Genomic DNA, 19,469 nt, shown 5'->3' on the forward strand with positions numbered 1-19,469 from the left:
TCCATGTCTTATCATACCCCCTCCAACTTCAACAACCACCCCCATCCATGTCTTATCATACCCCCTACAACTTCAACAACCACCCCCATCCATGTCTTATCATACCCCCTACAACTTCAACAACCACCCCATCCATGTCTTATCATACCCCCTACAACTTCAACAACCACCCCCATCCATGTCTTATCATACCCCCTACAACTTCAACAACCACCCCCATCCATGTCTTATCATACCCCCTACAACTTCAACAACCACCCCCATCCATGTCTTATCATACCCCCTACAACTTCAACAACCACCCCCATCCATGTCTTATCATACCCCCTACAACTTCAACAACCACCCCCATCCATGTCTTATCATACCCCCTACAACTTCAACAACCACCCCCATCCATGTCTTATCATACCCCCTACAACTTCAACAACCACCCCCATCCATGTCTTATCATACCCCCTACAACTTCAACAACCACCCCCATCCATGTCTTATCATACCCCCTACAACTTCAACAACCACCCCCATCCATGTCTTATCATACCCCCTACAACTTCAACAACCACCCCCATCCATGTCTTATCATACCCCCTACAACTTCAACAACCACCCCATCCATGTCTTATCATACCCCCGACAACTTCAACAACCACCCCATCCCTGTCTTATCATACCCCCTACAACTTCAACAACCACCCCCCCATCCATGTCTTATCATACCCCCTACAACTTCAACAACCACCCCCATCCATGTCTTATCATACCCCCTACAACTTCAACAACCACCCCATCCATGTCTTATCATACCCCCTACAACTTCAACAACCACCACCCCATCCATGTCTTATCATACCCCCTACAACTTCAACAACCACCCCCATCCATGTCTTATCATACCCCCCCTACAACTTCAACAACCACCACCCCATCCATGTCTTATCATACCCTCTACAACTTCAACAACCACCCCCATCCATGTCTTATCATACCCCCTACAACTTCAACAACCACCCCATCCATGTCTTATCATACCCCCTACAACTTCAACAACCACCCCATCCATGTCTTATCATACCCCCTACAACTTCAACAACCACCCCATCCATGTCTTATCATACCCCCTACAACTTCAACAACCACCCCATCCATGTCTTATCATACCCCCTACAACTTCAACAACCACCCCCATCCATGTCTTATCATACCCCCTACAACTTCAACAACTACCCCCATCCATGTCTTATCATACCCCCTACAACTTCAACAACCACCCCCATCCATGTCTTATCATACCCCCTACAACTTCAACAACCACCCCCATCCATGTCTTATCATACCCCCTACAACTTCAACAACCACCCCCATCCATGTCTTATCATACCCCCTACAACTTCAACAACCACCCCCATCCATGTCTTATCATACCCCCTACAACTTCAACAACCACCCCATCCATGTCTTATCATACCCCCTACAACTTCAACCACCACCCCCATCCATGTCTGTTATACCTGCTACAACTTCAACAACCACCTCCATCCATGTCTCTTATCATACCTCCTACAACTCACTCCAATGCCCAAACTTTCTCACAAGTTTAAGTCATGTATCATTCCCATAATTTTATATAAAACCCATTTCCCTACTTCATCACATCTGCACCCCTTAAGGAACACACACCTGACCTGAAAATTCAAAGCCACAACAGCAAAATAGAAAGTTTATTCAGGTACAGATACACAAATATAGTTACATAAATTATCATACATAGCAGCATATATGTAGATTATCTAGAATAACTCAAAGAAAAGTCAGACAAAGTGAAATATTTCCATTGGGGTCTTTGACTTATTTCTATATAGAGAGATACCTGGAGAGAGTTCCGGGGGTCAACGCCCCCGCGGCCCGGTCTGTGACCAGGCCTCCTTAGGTCAGTGTCCCAGGATGCGACCCACACCAGTCGACTAACACCCAGGTACCCATTTTACTGATGGGGAACATAGACAACAGGTGGAAAGAAACACGTCCAATGTTTCTACTCTGGCTGGGAATCGAACCCAGGCCCTCACCGTGTGAAGCGAGAGCGTTAACCACCAGGCCACCAGATAACATTTGTTTTTTTACTAAGGTGCACACAAACTGGAACTCTGAGGGCAATCCAAAGATGCAGTCTTAACTCATGCTGCAGAAACTAAACACTGCTAAAGCAAAAGCAAAAACAATAACTCCACGAACTATATAGATATCAGTCTCTGAAAGGATACTTAATAAGTTAACTTTGTATACATGTGACAATTTCTTTTCCCAAGTGTTTGACTGACATATATTGACCAGAAATCATTTTCAAAAAATTCCTCTTGCATTACATAACACTTAATGCTCTTTATACTTCCTATGTGAACTAATGTACACTTTCTCAGGATTCATAAAGGCCACATATGTACTTACTAATTCTCACTCTCTCATTCATACATTCTCTCTTATTCATTCATTCTCTCTTATTCATTCATACATTCTCTCTTGTTCATTCATTCATTCTCTCTCTTATTCATTCATACATTCTCTCTTATTTATTCAGTTTATCTTATTCTTTCATTTTTTCTTATTCATTCACTTTCTATTATTCATTCATTCTCTTCTATTTATTCACTTTCTCTTATTCATTCATTCTCTCTTATAGTATTAACTTTCTCTTATTCATTCATTCTCTTATTTACTCACTTTCTCTTATTCATTCATTCTCTTATTTATTCATTCTCCATCTCATACATTCTCTTACCTTCTCTAGCTTTCACTGCAAGTGTCTAACTCACACAACTTGATATACCATGAAGTCTGCCAGACAGGAAAAAACTGGTCTCTCTTACTAAAAAACTAATACAATCTCATACAGCACTTATCAAGTCACTCAATGATACAAAATTTTTATTATTTTTTATTATCACACCGGCCGATTCCCACCAAGGCAGGGTGGCCCGAAAAAGAAAAACTTTCACCATCATTCACTCCATCACTGTCTTGCCAGAAGGGTGCTTTACACTACAGTTTTTAAACTGCAACATTAACACCCCTCCTTCAGAGTGCAGGCACTGTACTTCCCATCTCCAGGACTCAAGTCCGGCCTGCCGGTTTCCCTGAATCCCTTCATAAATGTTACTTTGCTCACACTCCAACAGCACGTCAAGTATTAAAAACCATTTGTCTCCATTCACTCCTATCAAACACGCTCACGCATGCCTGCTGGAAGTCCAAGCCCCTCGCACACAAAACCTCCTTTACCCCCTCCCTCCAACCCTTCCTAGGCCGACCCCTACCCCGCCTTCCTTCCACTACAGACTGATACACTCTTGAAGTCATTCTGTTTCGCTCCATTCTCTCTACATGTCCGAACCACCTCAACAACCCTTCCTCAGCCCTCTGGACAACAGTTTTGGTAATCCCGCACCTCCTCCTAACTTCCAAACTACGAATTCTCTGCATTATATTCACACCACACATTGCCCTCAGACATGACATCTCCACTGCCTCCAGCCTTCTCCTCGCTGCAACATTCATCACCCACGCTTCACACCCATATAAGAGCGTTGGTAAAACTATACTCTCATACATTCCCCTCTTTGCCTCCAAGGACAAAGTTCTTTGTCTCCACAGACTCCTAAGTGCACCACTCACTCTTTTTCCCTCATCAATGATCTCACACCAATTTATTTTTTTTTTTTTTTTTTTTTTTTTTATTATCACACCGGCCGATTCCCACCAAGGCAGGGTGGCCCGAAAAAGAAAAACTTTCACCATCATTCACTCCATCACTGTCTTGCCAGAAGGGTGCTTTACACTACAGTTTTTAAACTGCAACATTAACACCCCTCCTTCAGAGTGCAGGCACTGTACTTCCCATCTCCAGGACTCAAGTCCGGCCTGCCGGTTTCCCTGAATCCCTTCATAAATGTTACTTTGCTCACACTCCAACAGCACGTCAAGTATTAAAAACCATTTGTCTCCATTCACTCCTATCAAACACGCTCACACATGCCTGCTGGAAGTCCAAGCCCCTCGCACACAAAACCTCCTTTACCCCCTCCCTCCAACCCTTCCTAGGCCGACCCCTACCCCGCCTTCCTTCCACTACAGACTGATACACTCTTGAAGTCATTCTGTTTCGCTCCATTCTCTCTACATGTCCGAACCACCTCAACAACCCTTCCTCAGCCCTCTGGACAACAGTTTTGGTAATCCCGCACCTCCTCCTAACTTCCAAACTACGAATTCTCTGCATTATATTCACACCACACATTGCCCTCAGGCATGACATCTCCACTGCCTCCAGCCTTCTCCTCGCTGCAACATTCATCACCCACGCTTCACACCCATATAAGAGCGTTGGTAAAACTATACTCTCATACATTCCCCTCTTTGCCTCCAAGGACAAAGTTCTTTGTCTCCACAGACTCCTAAGTGCACCACTCACTCTTTTTCCCTCATCAATTCTATGATTCACCTCATCTTTCATAGACCCATCCGCTGACACGTCCACTCCCAAATATCTGAATACGTTCACCTCCTCCATACTCTCTCCCTCCAATCTGATATTCAATCTTTCATCACCTAATCTTTTTGTTATCCTCATAACCTTACTCTTTCCTGTATTCACCTTTAATTTTCTTCTTTTGCACACCCTACCAAATTTATATTATTTGAAAATATTATGGGTTAAGCACACTGTCACCTCTAAGACTATAAAATCATTGTTAAAAAAAAAAAAAGTTGAAGTTTAATATTTGAAATAAAAAAAAATATGATCTGGCTTAGTTTTCTCCAGTAAAATATAATTCTAGCATCATTTGTGATTAAGTGTGATAATTTATATATTTAAGCTAAAAATGAAGCATGTCAGAAAATGCTTCAAACTGCTCTGAAGCATTGAATTATGCAATAGAAAGTTGAGCAGTTAATGCTTCAATTAAATTCCGACTCTGAACATGTGGCTCTTATGTTGGTCTGCGTGTGGCCAGCAGTAACAGCCTGGTTAATCAGGCCCTGATCCACCACGAGGTCTCGTTATGGACCGGGCCGCAGGGTCATCGACCCTCGGAATACCCTCCGGGTATACTCCAAGTACATGCATGTATAAAAACAACTTTTTTCAGAATCAATCCAATTATAGAATCCCTTCAATTATCTGAAATATGCTTACAACACAAGTACCTAACAAAGCTTGCAGCTCAGCAGGAAATGGATATCACAGTAAATATACATGGCTAGTTCAGAAAATCATTTGAAATGAAATATTGGAGCACTTCTGGCAAGATGACTACTGACTGAGTGATAGTGAATCACTTTCCTTCTTTGGGTTGTCCTACCTTGGTATGAGACAACCGTGTGGTTAAAATAATCAACAAACGCTGAGGCCAGTGACAATACTGACTCTTCTCACCCTGGTGTTTCCAAGCAGCATAAATGAGAATAAAATATATTTAGCTCTAAATTAAAAAAAAAAATAGTTGGCTTGTGAAACAGAACAATTGTAATACATTACTAATGTGCTAAAGAAATATTCAATTAGCTAAAATTATTCTAAAAATTTAAAGTTTAGTAAATACTGAGTAAGAAACAAGACTGGAGTATTATTAAACAGATAAATTCGACATGTGCAACACTTGGATATCCATCGTGGAAACATTGTGCCACACAGTGGCTTCATCAGTCCAATGTAAAGATGAATAGCGAAGATCAGAAGGAGACTGAGGCACTCAGTCCCTCAGCCTGGAGTCCATTACATCATCTCCAGGCTCAAGGACTGATTACCTCAAACTCCTCCTGATCGTCACTATTCTTCTTTGTCCTAGACTGATGAAGCCACTGTTTGGAGAAACGTTTCCACAATAAAAATAACCAAGTGTTGCACATGTGTCTAAACCTGTTGGTTCTCTGAAGCATTTATCTACATTATTAAAGGGAGAAGAGCAGACCAAACTAACCTATAAGTTGCAGTTGTTGTTTGGGAACATCTCTCGAGGCACTTAAGTAGCGATCGATGAAGTCAGTGGCTAGGTAATATGTTTCACGGTGTAGCCTATATACTTCACACACCTGTTGCAAATATCACAATACATGAATATTCTATGAAAGACAAGTTAGGACATTAAAAAGCTGACTCACCTCACTTGTGTAACCCTATCAACTTCAGCCTCCATATATTAAACTTCAAATGAATATACTAAATTAAAATACTTGCACAGTACTAAATCACATTTTTACTCTTGATGCTCATATAATTCATCATGCAAGAATAATATCTAAATTTGACTTTATTCCTCAAATAAATCCATTTTTCATTAAACCCAAAACAGGTTTTCAAAACTTCACTGTCCTTCAATAGTCATCCACCACAAGGAGTCAACCACATCAACTGGTAATTACATCTACCCATGCAAGTGTTTTCCTTCATATTTTACCACTGTTGCACGACTTCTTTACCAAGCAAGAAAATTTCAAATATAAATTGTCTTTAAAAAGTAAGGAAAAATCTTAAGGCTGGTACTTGAGCTGATTTTTAGACTTGTATGATCTCAGTGCTACAATACACTGTGCTATAATAAAACATTGTAAAAACATTATATACCGAGTTATTTTCACACGTATTATGTTCAAGGTTTTTTCCCAACACAGTTCAGATGTAAATTCTACCCTTACAAATTACTGCCAATGCCACACATGCATTTTATTTTAGGCAGCACTGCATGGCAGAAAAGAATAGGCCAAAATCCTGGTTAGTGAATGAATCAATTCCTTAATGTCTCATTAGTGGTAATGCATAGTATGGTAACTCAAGCTTCACTGCTCTGATCTCCCCCATGCCTAAGTTTTTCTCCATTCTTCTGTGCTATGCAACACCTTGTATAGTCTAAAAACAGGATTCTATTATTTATAGGGTAGTTAACTGATTAGGGGTTGAAAGTTTATCTTGCCTCTCCGTTGAGTAACCGCCAGGATAAAAATAATTGTAACTTTTGTGATGACTGGAGTTCATTTAGAGGTGCCCCAATGACACAAAATTTTCACCCCTACATAAGGTAATGTCTGTCATCATCTGTCATTATTGTATGTGTAGCCATTGCCATCTGTCATCATTGTCTGTGTAGCCATCACTGTCTGTGTAGCCATCGCCGTCTGTCATCGTCTGTGTAGCCATTGATATCTGTCATCATTGTCTGTGTAGCCATCGCCGTCTGTCATCACTGTCTGTGCAGCCATCATCGTTTGTCATCGTCTGTGTAGCCATCGTCATTTGTCATCATTGTCTGTGTAGCCATCACCATCTGTCATCACTGTCTGTGTAGCCATCATCACTGTCTGCATAACCATCATCATCTGTCATCAGTCTGCATAACCATCGCTGTTGAATAATGATGAAAGTTTTTTCTTTCTTTCTGTGATACCCTGCCTCAGTGGGAGACAGCTGACATGTTTAAAAAAAAAAATCTGTAGAATGTGTACACTGCACTATACCGAGTACGTATAAAGTACTACTGTGCTTCTTTTTCTAATTTTAAACATCATTCCGATTTAACAGACACTCAGACAATCCCTAATATTCCATTAAACCGAGGGTTTACTATATACCTGGTAACCTACTAATAAAGAATCCATCATACCCAGCAATAACAACTATTATTTCACTACAAAAATTATTTCAATGCTGTACACAATTAAACAGTAATGGAAAATGTACCTCTGTCAACCAGTCTAAAAGAATGGCCCTCATCCGTGCTTGTAACGAGGGATGTTGACTGAGGTAATCTGGACATCGAGGATAGAGGCGATCTTTCCGGCACATGAGCGCCCATACCTCACCTTGATCGGCCCAACTTAACTTTGGCAATGGCAGTTTCCTGGTGGACTGTGGTGTTGGGATGCATGTCAGACCTCGAAACCTGAAAGCATTTAAATTTTGCTTGTTATCTTTGATATACCTTTGATGAGTTTTGAGAATCTTGCTACTCTCAGAGCCCAGCCATGCACCAGGCTCATCTCGCCAAGTTGAGCGTTCGTGGGCATTTATATATTTATGATGAGGTTACGTTCCGATGAACCCATTATAACGTGAAAATCTCGTAAGTCGAATTTCAATAAGATACAGCAGACTGTCATTTAACACAGTAGTTACGTTCCTGAAAATGCCGCGTTAGGTAAAAAACAGTGCAAGATGAACTGAAGAACTTATGTGAAAATAGGGTTATGTTCCATAGTGCCCCTAAAAAGCAAAACTTTTCTTAGGCTTCCACATCTTACAAAAATAAATGTGAATATGTAATTGTAGTTCACTGCTGTGATGTATTATGTTTTTTTACTGCTTAAGACTACAAATGTAACAGAAATAATAATATTTCTTACGTTAAATTGTGGGTGCTGGTGTTTGTGGATGATTGTAAAGAGTGGAGAGTTATGCTGTGGCCCTACTGGTCTGAGGTGGATGGTAGAGGTTCTGGTACTGAGTTGATGGTTGTACTGGAGTGACTAACTTTATGTCATTTAGTCAGTCAAGTGATTCAGTATGTCAGTCAAGTGATTCAGTAAGTCAGTCAAGTTGTTTAGTAAGTCAGTCAAGTTCAGTAAGTCAGTCAAGTCATTCAGTAAGTCAGTCAATTCAGTAAATCAGTTAAGTCGTTCAATAAGTCAGTCATGTCATTCAGTAAGTCAGTCAAGTCATTCAGTAAATCAGTCAAGTCATTCAATAAGTCAGTCAAGTCATTCAGTAAGTCAGTCAGTCACACAAGCTTATGTTCACCTCTTTTTATGTGTACAAAGTAACACTTCATTATGGCCACAGGTTATGTTTTGTCTAATATCTTTGTTTCCTTCGTTAATTCTAAAACTTAAATGATTACACCTTTTCTTGGCACTTTGAGGAACACTGGATATACCTACTGGGTGTCATGATTGCTTAGCAGATACAAGATTTATTTATTTTTTTTTATTATCACACCGGCCGATTCCCACCAAGGCAGGGTGGCCCGAAAAAGAAAAACTTTCACCATCATTCACTCCGTCACTGTCTTGCCAGAAGGGTGCTTTACACTACAGTTTTTAAACTGCAACATTAACACCCCTCCTTCAGAGTGCAGGCACTGTACTTCCCATCTCCAGGACTCAAGTCCGGCCTGCCGGTTTCCCTGAATCCCTTCATAAATGTTACTTTGCTCACACTCCAACAGCACGTCAAGTATTAAAAACCATTTGTCTCCATTCACTCCTATCAAACACGCTCACGCATGCCTGCTGGAAGTCCAAGCCCCTCGCACACAAAACCTCCTTTACCCCCTCCCTCCAACCCTTCCTAGGCCGACCCCTACCCCGCCTTCCTTCCACTACAGACTGATACACTCTTGAAGTCATTCTGTTTCGCTCCATTCTCTCTACATGTCCGAACCACCTCAACAACCCTTCCTCAGCCCTCTGGACAACAGTTTTGGTAATCCCGCACCTCCTCCTAACTTCCAAACTACGAATTCTCTGCATTATATTCACACCACACATTGCCCTCAGACATGACATCTCCACTGCCTCCAGCCTTCTCCTCGCTGCAACATTCATCACCCACGCTTCACACCCATATAAGAGCGTTGGTAAAACTATACTCTCATACATTCCCCTCTTTGCCTCCAAGGACAAAGTTCTTTGTCTCCACAGACTCCTAAGTGCACCACTCACTCTTTTTCCCTCATCAATTCTATGATTCACCTCATCTTCCATAGACCCATCCGCTGACACGTCCACTCCCAAATATCTGAATACGTTCACCTCCTCCATACTCTCTCCCTCCAATCTGATATTCAATCTTTCATCACCTAATCTTTTTGTTATCCTCATAACCTTACTCTTTCCTGTATTCACCTTTAATTTTCTTCTTTTGCACACCCTACCAAATTCATCCACCAATCTCTGCAACTTCTCTTCAGAATCTCCCAAGAGCACAGTGTCATCAGCAAAGAGCAGCTGTGACAACTCCCACTTTGTGTGTGATTCTTTATCTTTTAACTCCACGCCTCTTGCCAAGACCCTCGCATTTACTTCTCTTACAACCCCATCTATAAATATATTAAACAACCACGGTGACATCACACATCCTTGTCTAAGATCAAAACACAATTCACAATCACAAGCTTGTAGCAGAGATGTTGGACTGGACACGTATGAAGTACAAATGCTGGGGTGGTGTTGGGTGGGGGGGGGGGAGGTCTCCCCTGCTGATCTACAACAAGGCGGCCGCTTGAGGAAAAGGGAAGTTTTTTTTTTCTTCCCGCAAACTGAACCGTGTTAAATTCAACTTACGACGTGTTACATAAAATTGGCACAATTCTTCAATCATGCCAAATAAACTCATGCTAAATGACAGTCTACTGTATGTAAATACAGCCTCTCCTCACTTAGCAACGCACTCGTTTACCAACGACTCAAACTTACGATGGGCTCTCTGACCAGTATACATACCTGATTGCCTCTATTATGTTTATTGCAATATATGCACAGTACACTACTGTATAAACATTTAAAAATATATCAGAAATGTTTTAAATGGCACAATGGTGACATTAAAACAATATCAAATATGGTTGACACAAACCCACTACTATTATAGTATGTTCCTCACTTAGCGACAAATTCGTTTACCAACACGGTCTTAGGAACAGAAGCTGTACATAAGTAAATAAATAACTACTGTCACTGAATAAGTAAATAAACAAATAATTACTGTGACTAACTAAATACCAGTATTAAAAAGTAAATAAATGAATACAAGATTAAAATTTAAAGTTTGACAGCTACTGAATATGCATCGCTATTGCACCACCGCAGTTGAAATATCATAAGTCAAACCATAGTAAAGTGAGGAGCATCTGTATATTAAAAACAACCCTTTCATTTTATTATGATTTTCACAAATTGCTAAAATTAATAAAAATAAGTCACACTTTTGTAGCTGATTATTATATTATTAACCCACAGGGGTCATGCAGGACCTGGGGACTGCAAGATAATCAGCCCCAATTTCTTTATCACGAACCCTTATAATACAGGAACAATTCACAAATAAACTACAAACGGGATGAAATGAGATGATGTTTTGGTCTCTCGAGTGAACCTACTTATTCCATGTCTCGGGTACAGGGTTGTCTGGGGTCACTGACCGCTCCCTCTCCACATTGAGGCTGGATGTCACATCGCCCAATGGCTGAGGCTGTGGACAAGTACAACCAGGTAATTAATAAACTTAAGACAGGGAAAACTAAATGATTTACACTAAACACTTATTGAAAGTGACGTGAGAAATGCAATGGAATGAAATAATATATATATGGGAGAATTAGACATAAGAGGATGGAAGAGTGAAACAGAAGATTGAAATAAAGAGGGGAGAGAGAAAAAAGGGTGCTAATTTAGTGTGCGGTCTACCGCAGTATTCGTAGTCTATGAATACTGCATATGCCAATCTAAATGCCATGGGCTATTGCCATCTTTTTTACCTAACCTAACTGAGAAAAGATGCAGCAGATTTGTGTAAAAGTGCTGGTAGACGGCATGCTAAAGTGTAAATGAGCTGGTAGACTGCACGCTAAAGTAGCACCGAAAAAAGAGAGGACAGGGTAGAACAGGGAAGGAATGGCAAAACAGGGAAGAGCAGAGTCAACTAGGACAAAGAAAACAAGGGTGACAAAGAGAAAGCAGTAACAGTAAGCATGAAATAAGGAGAAGACAAGGGCAACATAAGAAGACAAGAAAAGTGCAACAGAGAGAAGGCAAGGATGAAATAAGGACAAAGGATAAAAGAAGGGTCAAGGGAGAAATATACAGGATGGTGAAGGGGGGGTTAATGAGGGAAGTGAAGTATAAAGAACATAGAAAATGAATGCACTGTATTACAGAACTTACATATGTGATGCACAATAGAACAATTATGTAGTTATATAGCAGGACAGTTATGTATACCTGTAACAGAACACTTATGAAACACTTAGGTACACACTATAACAGAACACTAATGTGAACACTATAACAGAACACTGATGTGTACACTATTACAGCACACCGATAAGTACACTATAAGAGAACAGACATGTACACTATAACAGAACACTGATGTGTATACTAACAGAACACATGTACACTAACAGAACATGTGTACACTAACATACCAATGTGTACACTAACAGAATACCAATGTGTACACTATAACAGAACACTGATGTGTACACTATAACAGAACACTGATGTGTACACTACAACAGAACACCATTGTACAAACTTTCTGGATAGTCTTTCACATAAACGTCAATATTAAACAGATCAGAAAAATGGTTAAAAAAAAAATAACTGGTCTCAGCACAAAATAAGAATGAATCCAAAATACTTTACTATGCAGACAAAATTTAGTAATATTCATGAGGACATTTAAGAACCAAGAGGTTTGATATTCACAAGGTCATCGAAACCAAGATTTTAAATTTTTCCACTTGGCTGGGATACTAGCTAGAACAGTTCAAACTTCATACACCAGCTACGATATAAAAATGTTACAATATATTGTGTGGTGCCTGATAATGTTTAAATAAATAAATTATATACACTGGTATGTATGTGCATATATTTTTTTCAATGAGCTGGCTGTATCTCACAAAGGCAGGGTGACGTAAAATGAAAAAATTTTTACGTTTAGTAATTTATAGAGGAGAAGAGGTTACTAGCTCCTTGCTCCTGGCATTTTAGTTGCCTCTTACAACATCCATGGCTTATGGAGGAAGGATTTTTCTCCACTTCCCCAATGAAACAGATAGACACACACACTTAGGTCCAAGAGCTGTGACTCAAACCCTGCAACCACAAATAGGTGAGTACACAGACAATCACTGACACATACTGACACAGACACACAGACAGACACACACACACACACACACACGGGGCCACGAGCTAGGACTCGACCCCTGTAACCTAAACTAGGTGAGTATACACACACACACTCACTCAGGTCCAGGAGCTGTGAATCAAACCCTGCAACCACAAATAAACAAGTAGACAGACAGACACAGACAGACAGACAGATACACACAAACACTACAGACCTCACTCAGGGAGAAAGACCTTGGGGTGACCATAACACCGAGCACGTAACCGGAGGCACACATCAACCAAATAACTGCTGCAGCATACGGGCGCCTGGCAAACCTGAGAACAGCGTTCCGATACCTTAATAAGGAATCGTTCAAGACACTGTACACTGTGTACGTTAGGCCCATACTGGAGTATGCAACACCAGTCTGGAACCCACACCTGGTCAAGCACGTCAAGAAGTTAGAGAAAGTACAAAGGTTTGCAACAAGGCTAGTCCCAGAGCTCAGGGGAATGTCGTATGAGGAAAGGTCGAGGGAAATCGGACTGACGACACTGGAGGACAGAAGGGTCAGGGGAGACATGATAAAAACATACAAGATACTGTTGGGAATAGACAAGGTGGACAGATAGGATGTTCCAGAGAGGGGACACAGAAACAAGGGGTCACAACTGGAAGCTGAAGACTCAGATGAGTCACAGAGACGTTAGGAAGTATTTCTTCAGTCATAGAGTCGTCAGGAAGTGGAATAGCCTAGCAAGTGAAGTAGTGGAGTTAGGAACCATACATAGTTTTAAGAAGAGGTATGACAAAGCTCAGGAAGCAGAGAGGGAGAGGACCTAGTAGCAATCAGTGAAGAGGCGGGGCCAGGAGCTGAGTCTCGACCCCTGCTATCACAATTAGGTGAGTACACACACACACACACACACACACACACACACACACACACACACAGAAACAAGGGGTCACAATTTGAAGTTGAAGACCCAGATGAGTCAAAGGGATGTTAGGAAGTATTTCTTCAGTCATAGTCAGGAAGTGGAATAGCTTAGCAAGTGAGGTAGGAGGCAGGAACCATACATAGCTTTAAGATGAGGTATGATAAAGCTCATGGAGCAGGGAGAGAGAGGACCTAGTAGCACTCAGTGAAGAGGCAGGGCCAGGAGCTGAGTCTCGACCCCTGCAACAATTAGGTAAGCACACACACACACACACACACAGGGACCAGGAGCTGTGACTCAACCCCTGCAACCACAACCAGGTGAGTGTACATACCACCCACACCCACACACACAGGCTAAGGAAGGGGGGAGGAGAGACAACCAGAAATGACCGTGAAGTATGTGAGGAACTCAACAAGAGATTCAAAGAAGTGTTCACAGAGGAGACAGAAGGGGCTCCAGAAAGACGGAGAGGTGGGTTACACCATGTGCTGGACACAGTACACACAACCGAGGAAGAAGTGAAGAGGCTTCTGAGTGAGCTAGATACTTCAAAGGCAATGGGGCCAGATAACATCTCTCCATGGGTCCTGAGAGAGGGAGCAGAGGCGCTATGTGTACCCCTAACAACAATATTCAATACATCTATCGAAACAGGGAGATTGCCTGAGGCATGGAAGACAGCAAATGTGGTCCCAATCTTTAAAAAAGGAGACAGACATGAAGCACTAAACTACAGACCAGTGTCTCTGACATGTATAGCATGCAAAATCATGGAAAAGATTGTCAGGAGAAGAATGGTGGAACATCTAGAAAGGAATGATCTCATCACCAGCAGACAACATGGTTTCAGAGACAGGAAATCCTGTGTCACAAACCTACTGGAGTTCTATGACATGGTGACAGCAGTAAGACAAGAGAGAGAGGGGTGGGTGGATTGCATTTTCTTGGACTGCAAGAAGGCGTTTGACACAGTACCACACAAGAGATTAGTGCAAAAACTGGAGGACCAAGCAGGGATAACAGGGAAGGCACTGCAATGGATCAGGGAATACTTGTCAGGAAGACAGCAGCGAGTAATGGTACGTGGCGAGGTGTCAGAGTGGGCACCTGTGACCAGCGGGGTCCCACAGGGGTCAGTCCTAGGACCAGTGCTGTTTCTGGTATTTGTGAACGACATGACGGAAGAAATAAACTCCGAGGTGTCCCTGTTTGCAGATGACGTGAAGTTGATGAGAAGAGTTCAGTCGATCGAAGACCAGGCAGAACTACAAAGGGATCTGGATAGGCTGCAGACCTGGTCCAGCAATTGGCTCCTGGAGTTCAATCCCACCAAGTGCAAAGTCATGAGGATTGGGGAAGGGCAAAGAAGACCGCAGACGGAGTACAGTCTAGGGGGCCAGAGACTACAAACATCACTCAAGGAAAAAGATCTTGGGGTGAGTATAACACCAGGCACATCTCCTGAAGCGCACATCAACCAAATAACTGCTGCAGCATATGGGCGACTGGCAAACCTCAGAACAGCATTCCGACATCTTAATAAGGAATCGTTCAGGACCCTGTACACCGTGTACGTTAGGCCCATATTGGAGTATGCGGCACCAGTTTGGAACCCACACCTAGCCAAGCATGTAAAGAAACTAGAGAAAGTGCAAAGGTTTGCAACAAGACTGGTCCCAGAGTTAAGAGGTATGTCCTATGAGGAGAGGTTAAGGGAAATCAACCTGACGACACTGGAGGACAGGAGAGATAGGGGGGACATGATAACGACTTACAAAATACTGAGAGGAATTGACAAGGTGGACAAAGACAGGATGTTCCAGAGACTGGACACAGCAACACGAGGACACAGTTGGAAGCTGAAGACACAGATGAATCAAAGGGATGTTAGGAAGTATTTCTTCAGCCACAGAGTAGTCAGGAAGTGGAATAGTTTGGGAAGCGATGTAGTGGAGGCAGGATCCATACATAGCTTTAAGCAGAGGTACGATAAAGCTCACGGTTCAGGGAGAGTGACCTAGTAGCGACCAGTGAAGAGGCGGGGCCAGGAGCTTGGACTCGACCCCTGCAACCTCAACTAGGTGAGTACACACACACAAGAATTAAAGGAAAAGAGAGAGGGAGAAAAAAGAAAGAAAAATAATAAAGAGAAAGAACATGAGAAAGAAAGAAAAAGAGAAAATAAAATGAGAAAAATAAGAAAAAAAAATAGAGGAAAAAAAGAAAGAAATGATGAGAGAAACAGAATCAGACAGATTGACAAACAAGAACCACAATCACTGGAGTCTTGACGTACCATCTCTGTAGGTTCCACACGTGCCTGTTTTACATGTCGTTCGTCTTCATCGTTTTCTGAGCTCCTTCTCTTCCTGGTTCTCAGAATGGCTGGCTTAGTTCTAGTTGACAGTGAACCATTTTTCAGTCTGAAAGTTAGAAATTGTCTCATTCCAACTTTTGCAGAAATTCTTACTAAACTGGAATACTCAGTGCATGTAATAAATACTGTATCACTGAGGTTGTCCATTTATGGTGATCAATCTCAAAGATTAAGTAAAATTTTGAAAAAAAAAAAAAAAATACCACTAAAGCAATAGTTGGAACATTCTAACAACACTGCTCTACTCGTCAAACTTGCTCCAATAACACTAGTGTAAAGAAAAAACAGAAACAAATGCCGTATGTGATTCTTTATTGACTACATGGGCATAATGTAGTCGATAAAAGATTGTATTATGCTGCATTATATCATTTATCTCCACTAGTGTAATACCATACATTAATTACAGTAACTGGTAGTAAAAACCCCAAGCATGCACTTTCTGGTGTAAAATAGTTTAGTAGTTTTACTATGCACTGCATACCCATCCTGTAGGTGGAAGTCAAAAGATTACAAAGGCACATAATGGCTAAAGGGACTGGGCCTCATTGCTGCTTTTGCCAAACTCTATCCAAGTAAAAAAAATGAATTCCAGTCATTAGGTTAGTTAGGATGCAAAATGAGCTAAAGAACTTTCTTAACCTGCAAAGATAGTGATAGAAATCACTGCCAACTCAATTGCAGTTAGCAAGTTAAAGACTATTAGGTTAATAGAGCTCATACCTTCTTTGGTTCTGAGACATGAGGCTGTGAGTGATGATCAGTGGTGAAGGTCTGGTGATGCGTACAGGGCCTGGGGAAAAAAATAACATCGCTATTCATCTATCTATGCACCACCTTTAGCATGAAAATGTTGGCCATCGCAGCTTACAAGTATGTAAAAGGAATCACCCTCTTTCCTTCTGATCATCTTACTTCCCTATTTCAACCAAAATTATCATCAAATTTACTGTAGATTCCTCTAATTCTTACCCTGAACTTTAAGCAATTCATCTGTATCTATAACTTAAGTTTCATTTTGATAATTGCCATATAATTTATAAAGAAGGATTAACACTTGAGAGTTAGTAACACAGGATAAACCATGTGAGCCAATCAGTGTGGTTTATTTCCATTGTGGTCCTTTGGTCCTCTTTCCCAGAATGCAGCCCATAAAAGATGATTAACAACCAGGTTCCTATTTATTGCTAGGTGAACAAGGTCAGCAGGTGTCAGGAGATTCAGCCATACGTACCAGAAATGACACACGCCCAGAACTGAACTATGAATCCTTTGGTTGCGAGTCAAATCCTTTAATACTGGGCTTCTTTCATAACTCCAGGAAAATATGACTACTGAATATAATAGCCATATGCTACCCATACATCATCTATTGGTAGTCAAGTTAACTAGCTAATCTGCATTTGATTCCACTTAGTAAATCTAACTTAAGCCTCAAACAGAAATCCTGAACATCAAGATATACATAAATATGTTTAATTAGGTTCCAATCAATAAAAGTGGAAATATCACACTAACTATGTTGGGTTATCTTGGGTTAAATCTCCATAATTTACCACTAATGTATGGCTGCATCAATTATGTGCTTATTGTACTTAATGTCCATGAAGTGCTGTCTGTAAAACAATATGTACTTAATATTCATTTGCATTATTAAAATATTTCCATATACATCGTAAAATAGCAACAGATGGCTTTACCAAGGATAGTTTTCAAGGTAACTTTCAGGTCACACTAGAATTTCGACACACACAAATGACAGTGTCTTGGCACTGTAATGCAAGAAAATATCTTTCTTTTCTTTTAAAGATACGAGCAAATAAAAAAATCTTTCCCGCGCCAGTCAAGAAGATCCTACCATTACGTCAGTCATGTATCTCACCATCCCACACACCACAACTCTTGCCATATATGTATTTACCGAGTTGTCTGGCGGGAGAAGACATTGTGGAAGCCAGAGAAGCGCAGAGTCCATCAAATGGGTCAGGAACTGTGTCCAGATGATATATTGTAAAGTGGTTTCCAGGTGTCCTGGGCGGCCAAGTTTGCCCGCCAACCCACCTCACCCCCCTCCTGCTTCTCCTCCCATCCACCATTTTTCTTCATTATTTAACTCTCCTTCTCTCGCCTCCACGAGCACACTGGTACCTATTCTCTAACCTGACACTGAGATCTTAGGTGGTAATAAGCGACTAGTGCCGCTCCAAAGCCTACAAAATCAGACCCATTATCCTTTGTGGCCTTCGGGGTCCTGGGTTAAATAAACTCACATTTCTGCTTCTCTGGAGAAGATTTTTGCAAGTGAACACAACTGCAATGAATTCAAGTGAAGAATGTACACCCCCCAGTAGAACTACCGAATATTACATGTGAAATAAGTGCTAAATATCGTTAAATTAAGGAGCGCAAATCGCCCTGCTTGTCTACCCGGGTTAGGTATCCCGGGATAATCCTGAGCATCACTGACTTACCTCCGTAACTCGAGCTTCCTGGCTCGTGTATCCACAAATCTGTCACGGATACACCTTGATAACAAATCACTCCATCACATAACCACGCCAGAAGAGTAAAATCCCAGTTTACCTTGATGTTATAGCTTCACAAACTCAGAGGTCGGCCACCATGGTCAAGAGACCCGCGGATGTTGATCAGTGTGCGCGGGCTGGCAGGCTGGCCGCCAAAATCAGCTGGGCGGAGTCAGGCCCAACTCGCCCGCTGATTGGTGCTTTTTCTTTCAACATGCCAAGTAAACTCTTATAAAAGTTTCGAATGTAAACATTGGATTTTATTTTCTCGTGTCAATATAAACTGCTTGGCAAAATATATACATCTTTTCGTAATAATTTCAGCAGTCTATATGGTCTTACCGGGTTTGAAATTAAGTTGTGGCGTCAAAGATATAAGGGATATTCCGAGCGCCAGAGCACAATGACCCTTGCGACTATTGGAATTTGAGACAACGCTGCCGGCTCGCGATTGGCTAATCGGTGTGACGTTTAGCGCGCCAAATATGAATTTACCAGCGCCAGAACCAGCTGATCAATACATAAACACTGGCCAGGCGCGCCAGGGAGCTGCCGGCCCATCTGCGACACCCAGTTGAAGTTCATTTATATAAACCTTATCCCTAATGCCTACATGCTTCTAATAAATTTATATTAGAAATAATATTGTCTTTTACATCTTCATTATATGTTATAATTTATATACACAGATGGCAAGCGCCACGAGGGTCTGCCAGACAATAATTGATTAATTA

The 19,469-nt window shown here is 41.4% G+C and overlaps 1 protein-coding gene across 4 annotated transcripts in view; it reads right to left on the reverse strand.

Annotated features, from left to right (window-relative positions):
* The window catches only part of CycE (cyclin E), a 37,131-nt gene extending 17,978 nt beyond the window's left edge, over window positions 1-19,153 (reverse strand). The window contains exons 1-6 of one of the 4 annotated variants that reach the window (XM_053778784.2): window positions 19,078-19,153; window positions 16,934-17,003; window positions 16,130-16,256; window positions 11,148-11,239; window positions 7,733-7,934; window positions 5,979-6,090 (exon numbers count right to left, since the gene is read on the reverse strand). In XM_053778784.2, coding sequence (XP_053634759.1) covers window positions 5,979-6,090; window positions 7,733-7,934; window positions 11,148-11,239; window positions 16,130-16,256; window positions 16,934-16,953 — 553 coding nt within the window. In that variant the 5' untranslated portion in view covers window positions 16,954-17,003; window positions 19,078-19,153. Of the gene's footprint in view, window positions 1-5,978; window positions 6,091-7,732; window positions 7,935-11,147; window positions 11,240-16,129; window positions 16,257-16,933; window positions 17,004-18,131; window positions 18,275-18,681; window positions 18,936-19,077 lie in introns of those variants that run through there. The other 3 variants (XM_053778782.2, XM_053778783.2, XM_053778780.2) reach the window with 3 other exon arrangements.
* Between the last annotated feature and the right edge of the window lie 316 nt (window positions 19,154-19,469).

This window comes from Cherax quadricarinatus, chromosome 32 (assembly GCF_038502225.1).
Source record: "Cherax quadricarinatus isolate ZL_2023a chromosome 32, ASM3850222v1, whole genome shotgun sequence".
Taxonomy (NCBI): domain Eukaryota; kingdom Metazoa; phylum Arthropoda; class Malacostraca; order Decapoda; family Parastacidae; genus Cherax; species Cherax quadricarinatus.